General features: G+C 43.7%; 1 protein-coding gene across 4 annotated transcripts in view; it reads left to right on the top strand.

Moving 5' to 3' along the window:
* The window catches only part of SIS3 (SUGAR-INSENSITIVE 3), a 96,750-nt gene extending 72,629 nt beyond the window's left edge, over positions 1 to 24,121 (top strand). For all 4 annotated transcript variants that reach the window (XM_086509021.1, XM_086509019.1, XM_086509017.1 and 1 more), the window contains 6 exons: positions 1,785 to 1,923; positions 2,066 to 2,155; positions 22,414 to 22,479; positions 22,571 to 22,693; positions 22,851 to 22,964; positions 23,047 to 24,121. In XM_086509021.1, the coding sequence (XP_086365147.1) occupies positions 1,785 to 1,923; positions 2,066 to 2,155; positions 22,414 to 22,479; positions 22,571 to 22,693; positions 22,851 to 22,964; positions 23,047 to 23,532 (1,018 nt within the window). In that variant the 3' untranslated portion in view covers positions 23,533 to 24,121. The remainder of the gene's footprint in view (positions 1 to 1,784; positions 1,924 to 2,065; positions 2,156 to 22,413; positions 22,480 to 22,570; positions 22,694 to 22,850; positions 22,965 to 23,046) is intronic.
* Positions 24,122 to 24,694: the final 573 nt, after the last annotated feature.

Here is a 24,694-nt window from a genome sequence, read left to right as displayed (position 1 = left end):
CTTATCGCTTCACGATCCTTCCCCACGGATTGACTTGTAGCAGTACATGAATGTTGTTGGTTGCCTGGTATGGCTGACTTATTCCCGACCAGACATCTGTTACACAGTTTCTGTCCTCAGTTCCTTCAACACCCGACCTCGTCGACGACATTGGCAGTGTGCCCAGCATACTTTGCGGTAGACCAGCGGCACCTTGGACCATGGTGTGTTCTATGGTCACTCCAAGGGTTGCACCTTACTTAGTTGGTGCGATTCAAATTGGGCAGGAAATCCAGATACTCGGTGCTCTACTACAGGAGTAGTTTTCACACTCGGCTCGGGACCTATTTCATGGAGCAATAAGCGGCAACCTACCGTTGCGCTATCTGCTACAAAGGCGGAGTACAGAGCAGCTTGCTATGCTGCTTGTGAGGCCATATGGCTACGGAGATTATTGGGAGAGTTGCGTTTTCCCCAGACTGCTACTACTCGTCTTTTGTGCGACAATCAGAGTTGCATTGCTATTGCCAAGAACCCTATCTTTCACGCTCAGACAAAGCACATTGAGGTGCAGTACCACTATGTTCGAGAGTGGGTTTTGGCTGGAGATCTTCACTTGGAGTATGTTCCTACAGCGGACAATGCAGCAGACATCTTCACGAAGGCTGTACCTATCATAGGCTCTTCGGAGATCCACGAGGAAGCATTAGATGCTCTTTTTGGTGCTCGATTCTCAATGATGATTGCTCTTAATGTTAAAATATAAATTAGAGTACTGTATCCCTGTCTAAACCTTGTTCAATTCTGTGATCTTATGTCATTCTTCTAATGATAGGGAGACATTTTTGCAATGGCACATGATTTCTAGATGTGCTGAGACTCCGTCTAATACAGAGTTGTGGGTCACGCCTTTTAAACCACATCACCTCTGATCATGTGTGGAGTGCTGATGCAACTATGTTTGCTTTTTCCCAGCTTGATATCCAGCTCCCTGACATTTGGCTTCTATATGTGTTTTCACGTTTTGTCTCAATTTTCAGCGTTCACTTTGCACGATAATAGTTTAGTGTGGTCATGTATTCCCCTCTGTGGTCATTTATTTCAGTATCTTGTCATAAGCTTAGTTGTCCACGTTCATATGCTAGTATGATTAGTACATCTCCATATGAAGACATCCAATGTCTGGAGTCTTGAGGCTTAATTTTTCTTTGACCCTTGAAAGGCTTAGCAGAAGGCCTTGAGTTTTGCACCTTATGTTGCTGCAGAAAGTTTCAACTTTGAAGCCCGGCGCTTCATCTCAAGTCGATACATCAGGAGCTCATACATTTCTAATTATAATAGTCTAAATTGCTAAAGTGAGTGTATGTGCTTTAAGAACTCGCACATAGCTTACTAACATGGGAGTGGTCCAGTTAGTATTGCATTAACATGTGACGATACTCACTCTATGTGATCACATGTGTCAACGATGTTCATAAGCTGCAAATCATGTAGGGTTTTAACTTTTCCTTCACAGTGGTGCCGAAGGTGATTTGAGATTGATTTGAGAGACATTGGATTAATTTATTATTCAATATATTGATTCTAAAGAGGATCTACACATGGAGCTAAGACTACTGGTTTTTGGAAAGTTCTAGGTTTGCCAACTGTTCATAACAAGGTGAGCATGGAATGACACTGCTGGTTTTGCTTGTAGGAAAACTGCCTGACTAATTTCTCAACCTGACTGGGGCATAAAGATTTTGAAGTTTTTGTTTACTTTTCTTGATTGCAGCTTCAGAACACGTTTTCTGACTCTTTGGCAGGCACATGACTAGTTTTCAGATGATGGTAAGGTTCAACGGAAGGATAGTTGTCTTAGCATGCTTGGCATTAATTCTTTATCCCTTTCTTTGGGCGTGGACGGTGATTGGCAGTTTGTGGTTCACGAGTGCAAGAAATTGTGTAAGTGATGATGTCATGAACACAGAGGTTTTGTTTCTTCAATCGACTTACTAAAAATATCTACTATTAGAGGCATGTTTTTCTTAGTACTTTGTTATGTGTAATGCTGAAATGTATTGGGCTTTTTACTGATTTTGGACAGGTATCTGAAGGGCAGAAGTGGGGTTTTTTGGTTTGGCTGCTACTTAGCTACTGTGGCCTGATCTGCATTGCATGTTTGTCAACTGGCAAGGTGAGAATATTTGTGATTGAGTGTTAGATGCTCAAATGCTAATGGACGCCCCTTTGCTTGAATGTTTGTCTTGTTCCTGTATTTGTCATGTGCTTTCTGGACCAATTACTCACACGGTTTGTCTACACTATGTCTCAACACAAGCGCTCGCCTTTTTCCTTCGTCGTCACACAGTCCTGTCGCCAGAGCCCCCACTGAACGCAGCGTTTCAAAATTCTTCAAGACGAGAAGAGGGTGGGCTACCGGTTGTCAAGTGCACACTGCCGTTGTCCACTACATTTCAGAATGCGTGCAGAGTAGCAAGAAAAGACGGGGCGGTGAAGCAAGGTGGGGAGTGTTGTTTGGAAACAGCGGTGCCGTTCTTAGCTCCTTCGGCCACTTTCTGACTCTGCGTTTCAAAACGCCAAGAAGACCATTGCCGTCGCCGCAGCAAAAGCTTGTCAAAACACCTTCATTGAAGATGTCCCACGATGCAGCTTCTCAAAAACGCTCAAATATTGAGAGCCACCAATAGAGCCCTCCTTCCACAGGTTTTCTTATTGCCGGTGCTGCCTTGCGCTTGCGTTTTAAAAAAACTAGGCACTAAGAGGGCCTCGCCTTGTGCCTTGAGGCTTTGAAAATCATCGCAATTTGCAAAAATCCGTATAGTCTGCCATGTCATCAACCAAGCGCAAATTGCAGGATTCTGTACAATCTGCCACGTCAGTAGTCAGCGCGAAGTTCCGGCCTGTCCATACAGTCTGCTGCCACGTCAGCCTGCTATGTCCGCGGGTGGTCATGCCATTCATCATTTTGTGACAAAAATAAATACCTAAAAGACAAACTAAATAATGGGATCACATTGGACACTTCACTTGAGATGCCAAAACTCTAACAGTACCCGCCTCTGGACTTAGGAGACTCGAATTTTTTTTCAATTATGTCTTCGAAGCATGAGAATCTGGGATTACGATCAGCTCATGTGCAGGGGAATTCTCCGGCAAGATCTCCGACAAGATTGCTTCAGGAATCTCGTCTACATACGAGAGGAAAGGAATTGACACGTAGAACTGTTTCTCCACCATGGCTGAGAGAGGCAGCACACGAGAGAGATTGCCAGTCAGCCAGTAATGGCCATGAGAGATGGTACAACGTGAGAAATCTGCAATTGCTAGGTTTGCAATTTTTTTAACGTAAGTTTGTTTTGATGATTTGCACTTGAAAGGTTGCTTTCACATGGGATTTAAATTTGGGAGGGCTGGCCGGCCTCTTAAGAGCATATGACCTTTGGTTAATAACCCACGCTGGGAAATGAGGCTATGTAAAACTCCAATGAAAGGTCACTATTTGGCAGACAGTAAAGAGGCAGGAATCAGCCAGCGCTAGGAAAGAGGTGATGATTGAAGAGGTACATGTGCAAGGACAAAGAGGCACCACACAATGAAGAAGTATTTGAAGAGGCTACCGGCAGGAAGTTTCCGCACATTCACTGGGTATGCCGCGCACACACATCGTGTCTCTATAGCGTTTATGTGTAGTTGAGAAGAAAATATTAGTTTACCTCATACTTGTAGGTGTGTGTGTACCATCTTTCTTTTGATTCCATGCAACTCCAAGAGAGGGAGAGGTTGAGAGTGTAGTGGAGAGGATGAGTGGCTCACAATTGTAGGGTCCCATATTTTTTTTTTCTCTGATACCATTGTGAGTGTAATCATTTCCAAGTGAGTGATTGGCCAGAAATATAGAGATAACTGCAATCTACACACTTAGCAACACTTTTAGTACTTCAAAGCAACTAGAAAAGTGAGACAGGGAGAATCCACGTGATACACATGAAGTGACGGAGTTCCACCCCTAGATAGCATTGGCCCCAAAAACTGGCGTTGTCATGAGATTGTGACAACGAGTATACATTTGTTGATTTCTTCCCTTGATTTTTATCTAATTTTTGGGATCCTCTTGTTAAAATCACAAATGCCCAGACATTGCATGGCCAGTGTGAAACGGCCATTAGTCGAGAGTTTCACCTGCAGTTAGAAAGGGCAGGTTACCACGAGATGGTCGGGCCATTGGTCGAGAGTTTCACGCGCAGTCAGAAAATGCAGGTCGCCATGAGATGGTCGGGCTAGTCGGCTTTGAAATCCGAGCAGTAAAAGGTTGGCTAGGCTCAATTCAAAGTCATTTAGGCTCCTCGGTAGGACTCTTAAGTTGGTGGGTACTAGGAAATTAAACCAAAAGGAGTCAAATAGACACTTGGCAATAGGGGAGCAGCATGCATGCCAACACACACCTTCCAGAAGCCTCATCCAAGAGGGGCCGCACAAAAGTGAGGCAAAAGGCTGATTTTTATTATAAGTGTGCTACACAATGGGTGAGTAGTGGGTGCAGGTGATCACAGCTTTAATGGAAAGCTTGCCTTCTCCCTTGCTCTATGTAGCGCGATGATTTGCTCTCGTGCATCTCTCTCCCCCCTAGTTGGCTTCTTAGATAACCATTACAGTTCTGGGGGTTTATGCGCGTTTGCCAAGGCAAGAGCCTTATGTATAGGAATTGGATTAGCTAATTGCTAATCTCCTTCAAGTATACACAGTTCCATCGCGAAGAAATGCAAAAACGGAGAGTTTTCTCACGTGAAAACTCGTTCAATTTATAGAAGAATTGTCCTATTGCATGCGGGAGCCTCTGAGACATGTGTAGACGTGTTTGCTCCGCTCAAAATGATGTGAAACAGGGACTTACAGCATGTTGTGTTTTTCTGCAGGTTTAGGGTTTCGTACTTAAACTGCAAGGTAACGCGAGGGGAGCCTCGGGAAAGCCATGGGTGCTTGTACATGACAATTTAGAGGATTTCTTGCGAGAAATCTCGTCTAATTCAATTGGCAAGTGACCGTACAGGTGCAAGAGCTCGAGGGCTACCCACAACAGTGATTGGCACGCGAATCGGAGTGCAAAACAGAAAATTACAGCTTGTTGTAATTTTTTGCAGGTTTAGGGTTTTGGCCAATTTTGATGCTTACAAGTCAAGGAGCTTCGGGGAAGGTAGGGAATCACCGAACATGCGTTTTGGTGCAAATTGGAAACCAAAAACAGAGATTTCAGCGTGCTGTAATTTCTCGCCAAGTTTTGTAAAGTGCTCCAAAGTGCGTGGAAAGTCACTGATTACTTGGGATTTTGTCCGTGGAGATTTCTACTGTGGTTATGTTGCCGAAATCGGGTTAGAGTAGAGGAATTTCAGCCCGATAAAAGTGGGACAGCTTGTAGAAGTTTATAGGTTTTTATCAAGTGTAATAAGAATAAAGAAATACCGAAAGGGGCGCTAGTCTTTGGGGCCAACAAGGTGTTGTTGTCTGCTTGGGAGCGCTCTATCTGGCAAGCTCTGTTTTTTTTTGAAGTGTTGAATTCCAATCACAGGCTTATACGTGAAGTTCCTTTGTGTTGTAAAGTTCAAGTAAAGTTTAACAGTGTAATGATCGGGTGAAAGCTAAAGTCCTACCGCCTTACGGGCCAGTTTCAAGAGTCCTTGTCCGTATTTCTTTATTATCAATTCGCAAGGTACAAGCTTGGGACCCTCCTCTGCTTCTCCACGCGGTAGTATGTTTGAGAGAGAGACCGTTGTTTACAAATTTAAAGGGCCTTGGCCCAAACTCAAAAGTTGTACATGAAAAGCAACACTTTCAAAGCATCTGGTACCCAAAGCAAGCGCCCTATGGATGTCCGTATAGCGCTGCCATGCTAGCATTTGTTAACGTAAATCGCGGAGATTGCCGTACAGCTTGCCTTTCATGCTCTACACATTTCTCTATTTTACGTGTGCCTTTTAAAGAAAATTTTTTAGGCCCCTTGGCAAGAACTTGTAAGTTGGGTGGGGTTAGGATTAAAAATTCTAACCCATTTATAACTTGGGCCACTTGGTGAGACATCTGAAGTTGGGTTTCCTTCAGATTCTTTATCTTCTTCTAGTGTTATAGACCCTTTGTAACGAACTTGGACACTCCAAGTCAAGATTCTACCGCGACGCGACAGGAATTCACTTCAAAACAGTTCACAATTAGATTCGACACGGCCCAGCGGAGTTCCGTGCCAAGAGGTATTGGCCCCAGAGACTGACGCCCCTTTCGGTATTTCTTTTTGTATTAATCTGAGTTCAAAGTACAAGGGAGTGGGAGGGTTCTCACTCTCGGACTCTGTGTCCAGATGCTTTGCAGAGTTGGAACCCCATCCACTTATTTATTCATTACAAGGGATGCCAAAAGAAGAGCCCCAAAAGCTGCCATATTTTTAACAATAGGCTAAAAATAAAGCAAGTCATCTCACAAGCCTCTTGGGAATTAAAGCTACTTTCCAAATAGCTTTTGCGTAGGAATTTCCAGCCTGCCTTGCGTAGGAAAAGCGTCCGTACAGCTGCCACAAAACTCGCCGCAAAATTCGAACAGTCCGTACGCTGATGCCACATCAACACCACAATGCATTTTCCGGGACTGCCTGCCACGCCAGCATTGTAGCGAATGTTGGTTCTGCCAGGGTGTGTGTGTGTACTGCTGCGTCACCATGCCACGTCCCCAGTTTGTGACATAACCCCTCTCTTGAAAGCATTGTAATCGCCCTCGATTACGCCTACGAAACAGACAGAAGCCATAAACTGTCTTAGCAGACATTGACTGTTAGTACCGACGCACTAGGAACACACATCTAGCACATGTACCAATCGACAGTCACATCACAGGACATCACATGACAAATCACATTCAAAAATTCATTCGGATCTCAGACCATGATTAATCGGCAATGTATTTAGCAATCGCATCTAGATCCTCTTGGGACCTCATAGATGTCCGACTAACTAATCCTTATTGCAATCACGTCTATCGAGATCTTTCAGATAGACCGAAATACTGCAGTCATTTCGTCTATCAGCTCCTGCACTTAGACAAGTCAAGAACAAATCAGTATCATATTATCGAAAATTCTTGTTCATAAAGTCATACAACAGAATACTGTCAGCCTACAGTATCCCTGAAACTCAAAAAAGACATCAGTGACTTTAGTATAAACAATCGGGGAAATCTGTTGACAAAGGAGTGGAGCGACTCCCCTCTTGTGCATACCCGCTGCACCAAATTGCGCCCATGTGAGTTCGGGGTTCTATTTGGAATAGACTATGCTAAACCAAAAGCTTCAAGGTAAAGGTTCACAATCTGAGGAGTATCTGCCAGGTCCTCTTGCTCCATCCACTTTGCATCCAATGCGGGATATTCTTGAATTTAACCAAGAACCGCCTTACCATTTAACCTTTGAGCTTTCGATCTTTATGTGCCAAAAGCTGTTCTGGAACGAGTATCTCCTCTTTTTCCTCCACTTCGGGTTGCTCATCATGCTCCCCATCATCGAGCACATCGCTTTTAAAAGGCTTCAGGAGGCTCACATGAAAAGCATTGTGAATCCTCAAGTATCGGGCAGCTTAAGTCTAAAGGAGACATCATTAATCTTTTTGGAAATTTGGAAAGGTCCATAGTATCTCATGCTAAGCTTTGGAAAAAGCCGTTCCTTTCCCTTTTTCTGTCTCAGGCATGCCTTCTCAAAACGTAAGAGCACCCAATCGTTCTCCTTTAATTTCAAGTCGCGACGATGTCGATTTGTTGCCTTTTTGTGTCTTTCTTGAGATTTTTGCAAAGCCTCCCAGACCTTGGCAAAAGCCACGTCCAAGTCCAATGTGTACTGGTCGGCTTCAAAAATCTTATTTTTCGTGCTTAGGAAGGGTAGAACCTCGTAGCACCTTCAATAATCTCAAATGGCACCTTCCTCGTCGAAGAGTGTATTGTGTTATTGTAGGCAAATTCCACCAAAGGTAAATACTTTTCCCATTGAGTCTTCTGATCCGGATGTAAGACTTCAATAAATCCCGTACCACTGAATTAGCATTCTCTGATTGCCCGTCAGTCTGCGGGTGGAACGATGACGAGAATTGCAACCGCGTGCCAATGTTCTCCCAAATAGCCTTCCAAAACAAACTCGTGAATCGGGGGTCTCTGTCGGAGACAATCGTCTCAAGCATTCCATGCAATCTGAAGATTTGGGCTACAAACAGTCTCGCTAAGTGATCCGGCTTGACTGTTTTCGTCACTGGAATAAAATGAGCTTGCTTGCTAAATTTGTCAATAACATTCCAGATACCATCGTGCCCACTTTGTGTTTTTGGGAGATCAAAAATGAAATCCATTGCAATACTTTCCCAGGGTCGGGGGGGTATGTGTGAAGGCTGTAACAATCCCTGTGCTTTATGTCTGTCAAACTTGACCTTCTGGCATACCAAGCAACTACGTACAAAATCGTCCACGTCCTTCTTGAGTCTTGACCAAAAGAAGTATCTCTCCACACCTTTCAAGGTGGTAGCAATGCCGCGGTGACACGTAAATGGTGGACAATGGCATTCCGTTAAAACCTTGTCCCTCAACGGCTGTGTAACGCACAACATTGTTTTCTTCATCAAGTAGCCATCCCGAATAGAATATCCCGCTACTACCTCCCCATTCCATATCCGAGTGAAAATATCTGCAAAATCTGTATCTGTGGCATCTGATCGACCATATCCTCAAAGCTCCTATGATGTATCGCGGAAATAGCCAGAACCAACGGCTTTTGGGACAAAGCATCCGCCACCAAGTTCTTCTGTCCCTGCACATGGACAATCTGGAAGTGAAACTGTGACAAGATGTTCGCCCAACGTACATGCTATTCCAATAGCTGCTTCTGTGACAAGTAGTAGCGTAAACTCTGGTTATCTGTAAAGATCGTAAAATCGGCTCCGAGTAGGTAATGTCGCCACTGACTAAGAGCATGGATAACCGCCTAAAACTCTTTCTCATATATCTGTACTCTGTAAAGATCGTAAAATCGGCTCCGAGTAAGTAATGTCACCACTGAGTAAGAGCATGGATAACCGCCTAAAGCTCTTTCTCATATATCTTTGCTATTAATTCCGATCTCGAGAACAATTGGCTCTCGTAGGCAGTGACATGGCCTTCTTGCATCAAGACCGCACCCAGACTACGACCTTAAGCATCACATCACAATATGCTTCAAATGACTTCTGCAAATCAATCTGGCAAAGTCAAAACTGGTCTCGTAGTCACCTCTGTGGGTCTCCACAAGAAAGAGACTCCTTTCTATGTCAAGATATGCAAAGGGGAAGCAACCTCTGCAAACTTTCTAATGAACCGCCAGTAGTAAGAACATAGGCCCAAGAAGCTTCTAACTTCATGGACATTCTTCAAATCAGGCCAATCATGGATAGTCTTTATCTTGGCCGGTTCCATCTGCACTCCTGCTTCTGCTGAGACAATGTGTCCCAAAAAGTGTATCTCGGGTAGGAAAAATTCACTTTTCTTTGCATTAATCATCAACTTGTGATCTCGTAATGCCTGAAAGACATGTAGCAGATGTTCTCTATGTACTGCCTCATCCTTGGAGAAGACAATAATGTCGTCAAAGAAAGTGCCAACAAATAGTCTGTACTCTCGAAAAATCTTGTCCATCATTCGGTTAAATGTCGTTGGAGCATTGGTAACAAACTCAAAATAAACTAAAGGTCGTCCGAAAAGCTATCTTGTAGACATCTCCTGACGCGATTCGGATCTAATGATATCCGCTCTTCAAATCGATCTTGTTGAAACAATAGGATCCCTGTAGTCGGTCTAGAATATCATAGATCCTGGGAATTGGAAATTTGTTCTTGATGGCGATTTTGTTGAGAGCTCTATAATCAATGCACATTCTCCAAGATCGTCTTTCTTCAAAACTAACATCGGAGAGCAGTAAGGTGAAGTACTCAGCTAGATAAGATCCTTTTTCAAGAGGTCTTTCACTTGGTTCATAATCTCTTCATTCTGGGCTCGGCTCACACGGTAAGGTGGCCGATTCAGTGGTGTGCTTCCAGGTATCAGATCAATGGTATGATCCTCAGGACGAGCTGGTGGCAACTCGCATGGCAGGCCCTCAGAAAAGCAATTGGCATGAGTGTGGAAAAATCTTGGCGTTCTTTTGCTAGATCAAACATATTTGTCCTATGATCATCTTTCAACGCTTTCAAAAAGATTTAGTAAACAATTAGACTAGATTTCATTAATCTTGAAACGGCCGAAGCCGATACAATAGGGACAGACTCGCCCTTAAGTTTCACATCAAGTACAATGGTTTGGCCCTTTTCCGTAGTCAAAGTCGACCACGGTGTTGTTTTTATGGTACCATGGAATTCCCAGGAGAACATCACAACCTTCCAAGGGCATTATGTAGAAGTCCTCGTGCCCCAAATACCCTTGACAATGCAACCGAAGTTTGCCGATGATAGGTGTAATGGCTACGTGGCGCTAGAACTCCCTCTGTAGTGGTCCCATCCGATCGGGTGTAATCTCGAGCCGCGCCGCCAATTGAGGTGAAATGAAGTTGGCCTGTGCTCCTCCATCAAAGAAAATCAGGGCTTCTTGATCTTTCACTTTGCCCCAAGCTCGACAAAGTTTTGTACTCTCATCAATCGTGCTTGGGTCAATACCCATGCAATCTGGAACCAGTCCTGCTTCATCTTGCCTTTCCGTCCACGTTCCTCAACTGCTTTTGAACTCTCTGGCCTTTCTTCATCTTGTTCTTTCTGTGCCATTTTAGGGTACTTTGTGGAGATGTGTCCTTGTTCCCTGCATCCAAAACACTTCCCCTCTTTAATGTTGTTGGCTCTCTCCCGAGGAGTGAGCCGGGGTCGTGCATCCTTATCTTTCTGATCTTGGGGGCTCTTCTTCTTTCTACTTTCATTTTTAGAAATCTGTTCTGTTTCTGTGTTAATGCCTCCGCCTCCACCCACCAACATTCATTGAAAATATTACGCTAGAACTCAAGGAACCTTGGCTTAGTAATGTCATTCCAAGCAAGCCATTCATCACAACTAATGGTGCGTATAAGATTTGGCTACACTCTAATGAGACGCTCAAGCACAATGAACATGTAAGCAAACCTAGTGGAGGAGGGCTTCAAGAGCTCCAAAGTACCGTTGGCCCGAAACATGCTGAGTGCTTTATACCTCGTAGTCACAAACTTGACCATCTTCCGAGCAGTGTCTATCACATCCGTTATCGTGTCAATACCTTTTTGGGAGAGAAAATAAGCGTGTCTAGGAGAGCGCTGAACAAGAGTCCGATCAAAAACCCGACTTCAATGAAAACTCTCCAATTGAAGTGAATTGCCAGAGGAGACATCTCTACCATGCCACAACAGATTCCATTGTCAATCAGCCACAAGACTGGAAGCAAGGATCGTAACTTCAAATTTACAAAAAACCACATCCCAGTACGAAGGCTACGAGTGGCCAAAGGCTGGTGTAGTAACCGTGTGAGATCACAGATACGCAAATATGTGCGTCCATGGCTGTTTTTGCTTAATAAGCACCAATAACAAGGTGGCCTTCCTTGCTGTAGCATGAGAACACAAATATAGAATACGCAGACCATCACAACGCTTTGGAGTACACAACTTATCCATCGCAAGCAATCAAAGACCCTTTTTCTAAGAGCAAGTAGACCAGAAGTGCTCTAAAATCTGAGACATGAAAACCGTAAGATGATGGGGTGGCCAATGTAACAGTGGCAAGAAAAATTGCATATATGCCACCAAGATGGACTTCACTATTCTGAACCTTACATGCAGCGGTCACGTAGACAATTTCCAATAGTGCAATTTAGATCACAACTTATTTCCAACCCAATCCAATAATTTGTCATTGTTGATTGACCAAGCCAATGGGTACCCAAGATGCCTCACAATTTGATCAAGCTTTACTATTTCACCTGGCCATAATATAGAGTGCCAATGCATTTGATGCAATGAAAACAATTTAGATTTTTGGAAGTTCACTTGTAGTGTTGTAGCCAACCCATAAACATGTAGAGCTTCCATGATACATCGAACATCGTTATGTTGATTTCTAGGCCAAAACATGGAATCAATAGCGTATGCTTGTGCCACAAAATGATAACGAGATGGCAGTTCTAATGCTTGTGCCTTTAAGGAGTCTAGATACAACAACAAAGGATGTTTAGCAATAGCATACAACATAAGAGGCATCCTTGGCGAACCGATCGACGAAGATTCCATAAACGAGTCAGCTCACTATCAATTATTGTGGCAGATTGATTGTGGTCATAAAGAAAATAGACCACCCGACTCATTCTGGACCCAAAGCCCAAAGCCATCATGATTTGTGCAATGAGGTCCCAATGAACAGTGTGAAATGCTTTCTCTATAACAACTTGCATAATAAGTACAGCTTGTCCAGTATAGTTCGCATACTCAATTCTAATGAAAGCATTGGCAATATTATCCATAGAATGAATCCATACTGAGTTGGATGTATGCCAGGGAACAAATAATCTTTAATACGTGTAGCCATCATTTTCGACAGTAGCTTGTAAATGACCGACATAAGTGTGATAGGACGCCAATGCAAGAAGGATTCACATAGTGCTTTGCTTAGGCAACAATTTCACCAATCCTTCTTTCCACGATTGTGGCAAAGATTGCACAGTCCATGCATAATTTATCATCGAAAGTAGAGGCTGCTTAAGGGACTCCGAAAAGCGGAGAAAAAATTCAACCGTAAGACCGTCCCATCCAAGTGATTTCCAATGACCAAGATGTAACAAAGAATCATGCAATTCAGCTTCAATAAAATTGGCCTCAAGGGAAACTACATCATTTATTGTCAGTATTGGATGTACATATGACAACAGTAGCTGCCTTGCTTGCAAAAACTCACTTGAGGGAGCTTCAGGAGTGGCAAAAACCCCTTGAAATTGATCCACCATGGAATCTTTCAATTGAACTTTATTGGTTGTCCATTGCCCAATATCATCCTTAACCCTTTTGAGAGCGACAGATTGCCGCAAATGGTGCAAATGCTTAAAGAACTGTTTTGATGAACAAGTTTTATCCATGGAAGCATACTGTCTTGATGTTAGTATGCATCAACGAGGCTTTAGCCGCACATAACTCCTCTTGTTCCACATCAGTAAGCCTTCTAGTATCTGCAAGACTTTCTAAAGCCTGACAAGTTGCTTTATCTTTACGCAGTTTATCTCTCAGCTGATACATGTTCCATGAACCATAATCCTTGATGACTGCCTTGATCCGCATGACAAAGCGATACCAAGCCACATCCACATCGATAAACATACGAGAGACAAGTGGAGGAATCACTGATTCAATCAAGCTTTGGAAGGCTTTATGTGAAAGATATGCATTATTAATATGCAACAATCGCTTGCAGGGAAGCGGAGAGTCTGTAGCCAATACCTCAAAATGAATGAAGAGCGAAAGAGAAAAATGATCAGATAGAGTAAAGGATCAATCAATCCTCATATCACATGCAAACATATCATATCGCAGAGCGCCCAACATTTTAACGATCCAGTTGTGCTCTTTATCGAGAGTGGGCATCATGAGTAAAAGTATAACCCCGCTTCGAGGAGCAAGTAATGGCCCATAGATCCAAAGCACCTGTACTATGACCATAGCATCCCAAGAAGAACGCTTAGAGCTCAACATATGCGAATTACTAGTCATATTATCCGTGTTTGCAGGTGCATTATAAAAATCCCCACAAAAAAGCATGTGAACGCTAGGGGTATGTGACCAAATCTTGCCAAAGATGACTTCTTTGTCCCGAGGCAATATAAGCATAAACACCTGCAAATTCTAGGATATTTCCTTGTAATAGACATTGAACAACCATCCAACGCCCTGCCAAGTCGTTATAAGCTAAGGTTCGTTGCAATTTATGTTGCACCATCATTAAAACACACGAAAAAGAGTTAACACTAGCATAAGCAATCCAAAAACCCACATAATACGAAGATTGGCCAACGAACATGTGCTGATTATGCTCCCATAATACCACTATATCTGCTTTCTATATATGTACATAATGCTAGATTAGCTTCCACTTGTCATGGTTGCACAATTTGCGCACATTATACGTGAAACATTTAAGAGGAGAATGTATGTGTACAATATTTACAAAAGAACCACAAAGCACCATTATCAAGCAGAAATGCCCATAGACACATTTGCCTCCATACTAACAGTCAACATAGCAGACTCCATATGCATTCCTTGCGGGGGATTTCCATGCATAGGCAACGACACAGATGTGGGACCGAGTAGAGCATCTTTATACGAGTGAACCACTCTATCCCACACTTCAACTAGTGACTTATGATCATGAGATGCCGATGCAGAAGTTCCACAACTTCTCCCATCCAAAGCAGGTATATAATTGCTTGAAACAAGCGAAACACAAGGCTTAGTAGTCTTCTTTGGAGTTTGCCAACCATCAATGGAATCTCCCATTTTGGCTTACCTTTGGTATCAGCCTTTGCAGTAGAATGCACATTAGCCAAGTTCTTAAGTTTGTCTTTATCCTGGTGAACGTGCATGTTTCCATTAGAATTTCCCAACTTCTTCATAGACGAAGAGGAGGGGGGGAGGCAACATGAGTTCTAGATGTAGAAACAACAGAGGTGGCAATGTAAATAAAGGCTCTTGGCATTCAAAGTGCATATGGCCAAATTTTCCACAGCTAAAACATACACCTGTAAATTTTCCCTATTTAAGTTTAAATAGCCTCTTGCCTACTACCGGATCACCAAAGGCAACCGTGATACCTGATGGCGTCGGTTTATGCGTCGGTTTATCTGTATCTTACAACACAAAACCTATTGGGATTGGTATCCAAGTTCGGCGGGCATCACTTTGCCTAATTGAGCAGCCAAAAGAGGCAAGAAATGCTTCCAAGTCCGTGAAATCTGACTATTTCCACCCAAACTAGACACCTATGTTATATCTAACTGTGATAGTCTTTAGTAAGCGCCCATGGCAATACATGTATCATTTGCATGTTGAAAAACAAAAGCGACATTTCCAACCGTTGCGAACGAGCCTCCATGTCTGCCAATAACACCTCATAAAACCCACGGGCACCAAAATACACCTCTCGGATTGCTTGTCTTTTCAACAAAAAGTCAACCCATTGACCCACGTCTTGTGCTGAGGGCATCTTGCCAAGGAAAAACAAGGTTCCTAGGCACCTCATCGTGGCAACAATGAAGTCCCATTGTACAATGTCAAAGGCCTTTTCAATATCAACTTGCATAACCAGCGCATCCTGCTGAGTGTACTAAGCATACTCCATGCCAATCATAACATTAGCCATATTGTCCGTGATCTTGCGAAGTGGAATGAAACCATATTGAGCCTGATGGAGTCATGCAAAAAGATGGTTCTTAATGCGGTGCACCAACATCTTAGCCAATATCTTGTAAACCATCGCATCAAAGTAATAGGGCGCCAGTGAGATAATTGCTCGTAAAGCGCTTGCTTAGGCAACAATTTAAGTAAACCTTCAGTAAACCTTCTTTCCAAGAAAGAGGCAAATCTTGTTTCTCTCAAGTTGCATTTATCATGAAAAGCGATGGCTGTTCAAGAGCCTCCCAAAAGAAGAGGAAAAATTCCACAGTAAGCCCATCCTAACCGGGAGATCGCCAACGGCTCAATGCAAGCAATGCACTATGCAATTATCTTGCGGGGATATGATCAGACGAACAAAAGAAAGCATTAATTGACGCGCGTGGCAAGCAGTCGAAGATACACCTGTCGATAATGCATAACCATGGCATCAACAAGTTCCTGCTTTGAAGAAGTCCAAACACCGGAGGGAAGCATAACTCCCTGACATCCCTCTGAGTGCACTGCATGAATGTATACCGCAGTCATAAATAACACTTTGCACCCTCATAACAAAGCGATACCAAGCAACATCAAGATCAAGATGCATGTGAGCAAGCAGAGGGGGAATAATATCAGAAATCATGTCACGAAAAACCTCGTGAGTGAGATAAGCATTGTTAACATGCAACAAACGTTTCCGAGGAAGAGGCCGATCACAAAGAGACTGCCCAAAACTCAAGTTCAACAATAATGATCCGATAACTGCAAGGTGTAATCCATGCTCACGTCACATGCAAAATCCTCATATTGTTGCAAATTAAGCAAATACCATCGATCCAACCGCGCTTGATAAGAAGAGCAAGCAACATGCTGAAAAGTAAGTCCAGAGACATTTGGATGCAAATACCGCCATAAATCAATCATTTGAGTAGAGGCAAAGAGATTATCTCATTCCTGCCTTTCCGTAAGCAGCATATGTGAATTACCTGTGGTACTATCATCCATACTAGGAGTATTATTAAAATCACCGCAAAGGAATGCATTTGAAGTCCATGAGCGAGAAGAGATGTCTCGCTATAAGGCAGCCCTTTGCCCAGATGCTATATGTGCATAAATGCCTCCAAATTCATATACCTGACCATTCAACAGGCATTGAACCACCATCCAGTGGCCCTGCGGATCAATATACAACAGAGCAGGCATGAAGCTCATGTCGAACCAGCCTCAATAAACCTGAATAATCTTGTAAACCAGCATACGCAATCCAATTGTAAACTGGCAAAATAAGAACACTGACCAACAAAGTCATGCTGATTGTGTTCTTGCAAAACAACTATGTTTGCCCTACATGTATGTACATAGTGCCAGGTCAGTCGCCATTTATCAAGGTTACATAGCCCACGCACATTGTATGAAATGCATTTAATGCTATTGTGCATCAGGAATCATATATACATGGGCAAGAAACACAGGGATCAAGTTGAGGTGCCCATATGGACATCTACATCCACCACATCCATACCGGAACCCATCCGCCAAGTCAAAGCAGGAAACTTGTCCATAGAATCTGCTTGAAAGATGGAAGCCTCACTCAAAAATACATCCTTATAAGAGTGCATCGCTTTTTCCCAAGCATCAATCAACGTGCAATTGTCATTGCAGGGAAGTTGCTTAAACGAGTACATTCTTATTGGCGTTAACCAAAGGAACATAATTACGGGAGGAGGGTGGTGTATGAATTTTCATCGTCTTTTTAGGCACCACACATGAGCTAACATCACTTGACCTAACATTTTTGCCTTTCCCAGCATTTCCATTCCCAACATCAATAGACTTTGGATTCTTGTATTTCCCTTTATCCACATTGGGAACGGCCTTCATAGTAGAAACTCCATTCAGTTTAGCTTCACCAACAGATTTGCCTATAGGGGCAAGGGCAGACGAAGGAACATCCGAAAGAGGGGGCTTCAAAACTGGTTTAGGACATTCAGATTGCATGTGACTAAATTTACCACATTAGAAGCAGGAGTTTGCAAATTTGCCCCATTTGAGTTTAAAAGGATGCTTGCCCACCCATGGGTCTCCTAAATCCACCATAATTCCATAAGGGGTATGCTTGTCCGTATCCCAAAGAATACAAAACCTATTGGTGTTTGCACCTAGTTTTGGGAGGCAAATCACCTTACCAAGCTGAGTGGCCAATAGCGGAAGGAAATGTCTCCACGTGCGAGGGAAATCAACAATTTCCACCCACACATGACATTTGTGTTGAATAAGGCTTTGATAATACTTCGTGAGTGCCCATAGTAGAACATGAGTCATTTGCGTGCCAAAAAAGAGGAGAGACATTTCCAGCAGAAGGTTTCTAGCTTCAGAATCTGCCAATAGAACCTCATAAAAACCACGAGCATCAAAGTAAACGCCTTGGATAGCCTGGCGTTTAAGAAGGAAATCAACCCATTGTCCGACATCTTGCGCAATGGGCATTTTGCCCAGGAAAAACAAGATGACTGCATTCATGGCATATTGCGCTATCGGATCCATAAGGTCCTGCACTGGAATACGCACCTCGAGGGCAGGTGCCTGACCATTCCAAGCTTGCTGGGCCTCTCCAAAGTCTTCATTTAGACAACTTTTAATTTCAAAGGCAGTCTTCGAAGCATTGTCCATGGCTTTACGACGCTTGAAAACACACAAGAACTCTAACATGCAGCAATCGGACCACGACTGAGAAAAAAATTAGACTGAATTTGCACTATAAAGGACTTTGTTTGTTTTTGTTTTCTTTTTTAATCTATATACATCGACCTTAGAAGTATATATATCTCCCACAGAGGGCATACATTTGCAAAATGACCTGGAAATCTGTGCTGGAAAATAACCAAAAGTTGCAAACTGTCACAAGGAAGGACTACTGTCACAATGGTGCATAAAGCACTGATCTCAGGCCTAGGACGAGTTGAAATGAACCCTTAGAGCAGTCTACAGGGATTGAAAGTTTTGCCAAGGGCTGAATACTGCAAGCCTGGCGCTGTTGAAACATAGTAGCAGACTGCGCAACAGCTCCAACAGGTCGCGCAAGGTCAGTCAGTAACTGCTACACCGAGGACCACAACATGGCTAGGTGCGTCATGCGACTAAGCTGGAGCAGGAGATCGCGCGAAGAACACGCATGAGGATCGCGCGTCAGGGCTGGGGCAGTCGCCCCCCCCCCCCCCCCCCCCCCCCCCCCCCCCCCCCCCCCCCCCCCCCCCCCCCCCCCTCTTTTCCCCCTTCCACACACACACACACACACACACACACACACATCTCTACCTCCCTCTCTCATCCTCTCTCTACGACAGAATAAAAGAAATCATCTCTCATGCTAAGTAGCACACATTTACGCAAGGAAAGAAGTAAAGATTTGTGGAAGTATAAAGTCTAGATCTTGTCACCATTTCATTTCTACTGCACCTGGCATTGGATGTGCCGAATGGGTTACCCCTTCTGGTGGTCATGATCTTGATCACATGATAGATTAAGACCTCGGTAGCAACCCTATCTAACGACAACCATATCGGTTTGGCCAGAAAGAGGAGTTTGCTAGGCAATTACAAACCTACCTTGAGAAAGATTTATTGTCACGTGCGCACTTCACTTGCGCTACGTGGACATGCTTTTGCTACAGTCTAGCATGAGTCATTAGCTTGGACTGAGCCTGGTACTGTGTGAGCCTCGAGGACGTGCATGTCCAGGCCGGTCATAGTTGCATACCCTCTCTTGCATGTAGGCAATTTGTTGCGCGAACCACCTCTTAACACTTCAATTTTTAATAAGGGATTTTCAGGATTCCTCACTTGGTCGTGGGGGCATCAGTGTGCCTGCTTGACCCAGCCTGTGCCTCCTATATAAGGAGCCTTTGGGTGCTAGCGCTTGGCAAAAGAGGCAGCGGTAGCAGAGGAACCTGCAGACTTGGAATCGCAGCTCCAGCACCTAGCGTTTTCAGCCCCTCCACACCAGCGTTTTCAGCCAGCATGACCAGTGTTTTTCAGCCAGCATGAGCAGCATTTTTCAGCGTTTTCAACCTTCAACGCCAGCAGATCTATCCGTCGGTGTCCTCGACGATAGCTTTCAGCCCTAGCATCATCATTTGTTTCAGTTCCTAGCCATCGACATCGCTAGCAGTACCGGCAGTCAGCCATAGCATTGTTGTCGTCACATTTGCTAGCATCGTCGTGCCTTGGCTCAGCATAAGGATCCGCAGAACCTCGTCGTCGTCGTCATCGTCATCGTCGTCGACACAAAACCCATCAGTACCTTATTGTCGACATCATCGTCATCGACATAGACCCCATCGGTACCTCGTCGTTGTTATAATCGTCATCAACATAGACCCATCAGTACCCGTCGTTGTCAATGTTGTCGTCGACATAGAACCTCTCAGTACCTGAGTGCCTCAGTAGTCGCAGTAGCATCAATACCGATACCCAGCATCAGTAGCATCAGTACCCATTAGCATCAACACTTCTGCATTTAGACATTGTATCAGCATTGTGCAAGAATAAAGAAAGTACTTGCTCTGGCAACAGAGCAAGGGGGCCCTTGAGGGTTTGGGACCGGACATTCGGTGTCGTCTCTCTTTCTCTCTCTCTCTCTCTCTCTCTCTCTCTCTCTCTCTCTCTCTCTCTCTCTCTCTGGTCTCTTGTCATGAGAGTGATTATGAAAAATATTCCAACAGATTGAATTTGCTTATAACAGCTCTAAGCATTCGGCCACAAGTTATAGTCTGTTCATGCTTATGCATTGTTACGAGCAGAAACCACCTATTGCCACCAGACTCAAGGGGGTCAAATTATAATCTGTAGCAGATTTTTGCAAGCGATACAAGACATGTTCACGATTCGTAAGGAAACCATGAAAGCTGCACTGGATTGTGCAATCCATTATGATTACCAGCATAGGCTGCCCCCAGAGCTCCAAAGAGGGCATGTGGGTATACCTTAAAATTCCCAACGACTCTAAAACAGTCCACATTGGCACATGTATTCCAAGTATTGTGGACCATTTAAAATCCTGAAGATCTCCTATGAGGTGGATGTACTCTCGAACCTTCGTGTTCATCCATGTTCCACATTAGTTGGCTAAAGGAATGCTTGGGACACGATCAGAGTTTCCACGAAACCCGTTTCTTCCACAAAAAATCTTGGGGAAACGTCTCAAAAATCTTGTAATTCAAAACTCGCATTTCTTTGAAACAAAGGTTTTGTTTTTTTGGTTTCCACCATTTGAAGTTTAAGTTTTAAGTAAGCCATGAGTTCTTTTGTAGATAATACACCTAATTCATGTCTTACGATGTCATGTTGTACAATGTGCACGATCAGTTGGTCTCTATTTAAATCTATGAACATCCATCTTGAAGTTTTTTACAAAATCTCTCAGACAATATTTCAAACATGGATCGAAACCTTTGGAACTTGTTCACGTTTTGAAACTTATGGCTACGAATATGCTATTTTGGTTGAGGAAGTTCCTAACTTGGAGGATATTGCATGGTATCTCCCACTTAAACCTGAGTTGGTCTTTGACGTAAGGGTAAAGTGGTCTCGTCGAACCTCTGATTCAAAGTATATGATGATGTGGAAACATTAACCTGAGGTAGCTTTGATATGGAAGTTGGTGAGGTCGTCAAAAAGTAGATTCCCTGGTTTAATTCCCGAGGAAATTGAAGAGGACAACAATCCAACATAAGAGGGTAAATGTTATGTCCCTAGACATCAAGATGGACGCCTCAGCAGTGATCACCAAGTGTGAGCCAGGCCCCTAGGTTAGGGCGATCGTGTAGCACTTTACATATGACCTTGCGCTCATCCATGAGCTCCTTGTGTGATCACCACACCCCCTTGACAATGCTTGCCCAGACCCAAGCTAGGGTGTGGGCTGGTGGTATGGGATTCTATGCTTGAGATGAAGCACTAGGCCGCAGTAGCTACATGCCCCTAGGCTCGGCGGTGTCTAATTTGACTCTTATGGCTAGGAGGTAGGTCATATGGGTATTCTTCATGTTGTTTCATGTGCATGTTTGGCTTGTCTTATGTCGTGTGCAGGATGGATCCTTGGGGAGCTCTAACAATTTGGGACCTACATGGATAGCAGCTTTTGAGCGCTTGAAGGAAAAGCTAACAATAGGACATGTTTTATGTCTTCGATCTTCAAAAGTCTTTTGTCATGCTTGTGGTGGCTGTCTGTCCATGTGTTTGCATATGAACGTCGATTACTCACAAAGGCAAAAACAGTTGCACAGAGAACTATCCATGTTTTGCAGTGTGTAGTTGATGCAGATTTTATTGTGCATACATTTCATCAGAGCTTGAAATACTTTCCTTTCTCAAGCTGGACTGTCAGATAAGCAGAGAAATGGGCTGGCTTATTGTTTTTGTTCCACTTCTAGAGTAGGTCAGAAGGTGGTTCCAGGTGCTCTTCCTTGCAAACCACATGTTTCTGCAGTCATTACCATATTCCATCGTGATTTTAATGATGTGTCGGAGCAGTATGCGACCGTTCCAGAATTCGACAGCATCTTTGACAAGTTGCAGATTTGAGGGACAATTTTTGGGTTTCGCGCTCAAGGATGGTTTCTTGATGCAGAGAACCAAGCTGTGGATGCCGTTATCTGACTTTTCTTGCCTTCTATTATCTTCACCCTTTTTGTCCTCTCTCTCTGTGGCTTGTCACACTCTTTTGTGTTCAGGGCTCTATCAAGGAGGGTTACTGTCATGGAGAGGGTTTAGCCTATTAGAGTAAATACTAGACTAGGATTAGGGCTAGGGTTCTTACAGCTGCAACTTGCTGCACATATAACCCTGCTATGTTGCTTGCTCTATCTAATGGAAAAAATATAGTAAGATTAGTAGGTTAATAACATGTGGAAGTGATTAGTAGGTATTTAATTTTTTGCTGATCTGGGAGAGGGTCTGGCAGGTTTGTGCTCTTTTTTGTAAGCAATTAATTGATTTGTCATAGTTCTGGTGCAACAGTGGTTGATACGTCGTCAGACACACCTTCAGCGAGCTTCACAAGGGTCTACTGTTTCAGAATGGCAGGTTTGATGTGCAACGGAGACATTGCCCAAATTTCAAGGCTATCTACATGATCCTTTAGCTTTGAATGGTTGTTTGGGTTTTTTTCATCCAGGTCCTGGTAGATCTTATCAGAGTGCCAGATCGGGCCTTGGAAGGAGTGGAACCTGGGCAAGACACTCGAGGAGTGGGGCTCGAGGCAACTTACCATCCTGGACTGTTTTTGACACAGAGTCAGGTTTGTACTAATTCGTTTGAGGATGGTGCAAAGTTACACTTAGTGGGAAACGCTTTTTGCATCTCCTGTTTCTGATCTGTGTGTTCTCTTTGATGTGCATTTCTCGTGCCATAAAGAGAGCATGCAGTATCTAAAGATTGATCGGGTAATTGAGCAGAGGGAAGCAGTGGAAGGACTAATTCAGCAACTTCCTAAGTTTCGTCTTAAGGTGGTACCCACAGATTGTAGTGAATGCCCAATCTGCTTGGAAGAATTCCATGCGGGAGATGAGGTAGTATTTCAGGTTTTCCTTTAGGGTCTGTTCTCAACCTTTAGGTTTTTGAAGGTTTCAAGGATGTTCTGTGTCCTTCCAGGTTCGTGGGTTACCGTGTGCTCACAATTTTCATGTTGCGTGCATTGATGAATGGTTACGACTGAACATCAAATGCCCTCGATGCCGCTGTTCAGTCTTCCCTAATCTAGACCTGTCTGCACTCGGAAATGGAAATTTCCAGCGGCCTCGTGGAGTAGCAAGCATTTACTTTGGGGGTGATGCAGCAGCCCGTACGTCTGCACCGAGTCTCAGCAATGCGCCAAGTGCTCGTTATGTTAGGGCACCTGTTGGAGAGAGCAATCTTCTACGGCTACAGGAAATTCTTCGCACCATGAGGATTGAGAACGCTTCCTATAATAATGATATGAACGCAGGGCAGGCTGATGGCTCTGTGCCTGATGGGCGAACCAGGCCGAACTCTAGAGCTGCAGATAATACTGGAAGGTCTGGGTCCGATCAGCCCAACTCTTTCATGTTGTCTGAGACTGTTGTTGTGGTTGAGAGGTCGCCCCCTGCTCGGTTTTAGATTCTCATCGTGCATCCCACAATCGGAGTCACCTGTACTGCAAGACGCTCCTGTAGGAAGGGATTGGAAATGCCTGTGGAGTGTTTCTCAAAGAGTTGGATCCAGTTGCATAAGAGTATCATAGGTGGGAATGCAAATGAGCCAATCCCAGCCGACAACTTCTGCTACTTTGTAAGAGCTCGCAACTTGGTTCAGAATTGCTACACAGGAATCCCAGATAATGAGTACATTAAAGGTTAAAAAAGTGTTGAATTCTATTGTTGAGAGGACTGAGGTGCCAATGGTCTCTCTCTCTCTCTCTCTCTCCGGATTGACGTTGGTCACCTTGTGGGATGAGAATGTGCCCACTGTTACCCCAATGCACTACCCGGCATTGGTTACCCCAAGCTGCAGGTGTTAAGGCCTGTCTATTCAATATGAAATTCTTTGTTATAGGTTTCATCATGGTAATGAAGGATGTGGTGATGGCCCGTCGCCCTTTTTGAAATAAAGTGGTGTCAGGTGACACCATCTATTACCCATTTTGTGTAATTGTCCTCTCTGCTGTTGTAGCAATAAAGTACACAAGGCCTTACAGGTGTGTTTGTTATTTGAGCTGTCTTGATTACAGTGGAGCAACTCACTTTCCACTCGTGCTTTCTTCCTAACGTAAAGGCTTGCAATACAACCATGTGCTTCATGCCAAGCATGGTAAGGAGCTTCACTTGTCAAGGCAGCAACCCTCACTCAAGCAAAGATTCCATGGTTATTTAATGGATATTGGAGACATGCAAAGTCAATTATTGTTGAGAAGGCTTAATCAAAATTAGCGTTTTGTTTGTTCTTGGCCAGCTCAATGTAATGATGAGGAAACATACTTGTCTAGGTAATTATTCATCATTTTAACATTAGTAAATTGATATGAGTCACATAAGTAGGCATTAGGAGAAGCTATGGCGAGGTACTTCCTAGCTCTCCCTCACATTATGTATTTTCAGGGTTATTGTATCTTGTTGCTGGAGGATACCTATAACCATTCACTTGAATTACCTGTAAACAATCCAAATAGCTAGGAGCTTCGATCCAATCCTAGTCTAGATTATGAAGCCTTGGTAAGTTTTAACTGCTTCACATTAATTGTCACAATTTTGAAATATTAAAGTGCATAAAAAGCCCTAATTAG

This window comes from Adiantum capillus-veneris, chromosome 3 (genome assembly GCF_014529385.1).
Source record: "Adiantum capillus-veneris isolate H3 chromosome 3, ASM1452938v2, whole genome shotgun sequence".
Lineage (NCBI taxonomy): Eukaryota > Viridiplantae > Streptophyta > Polypodiopsida > Polypodiales > Pteridaceae > Adiantum > Adiantum capillus-veneris.
The sequence above is the reverse complement of the archived record's forward strand: the minus strand, read 5'-3'. Positions and strand labels throughout refer to the sequence as shown.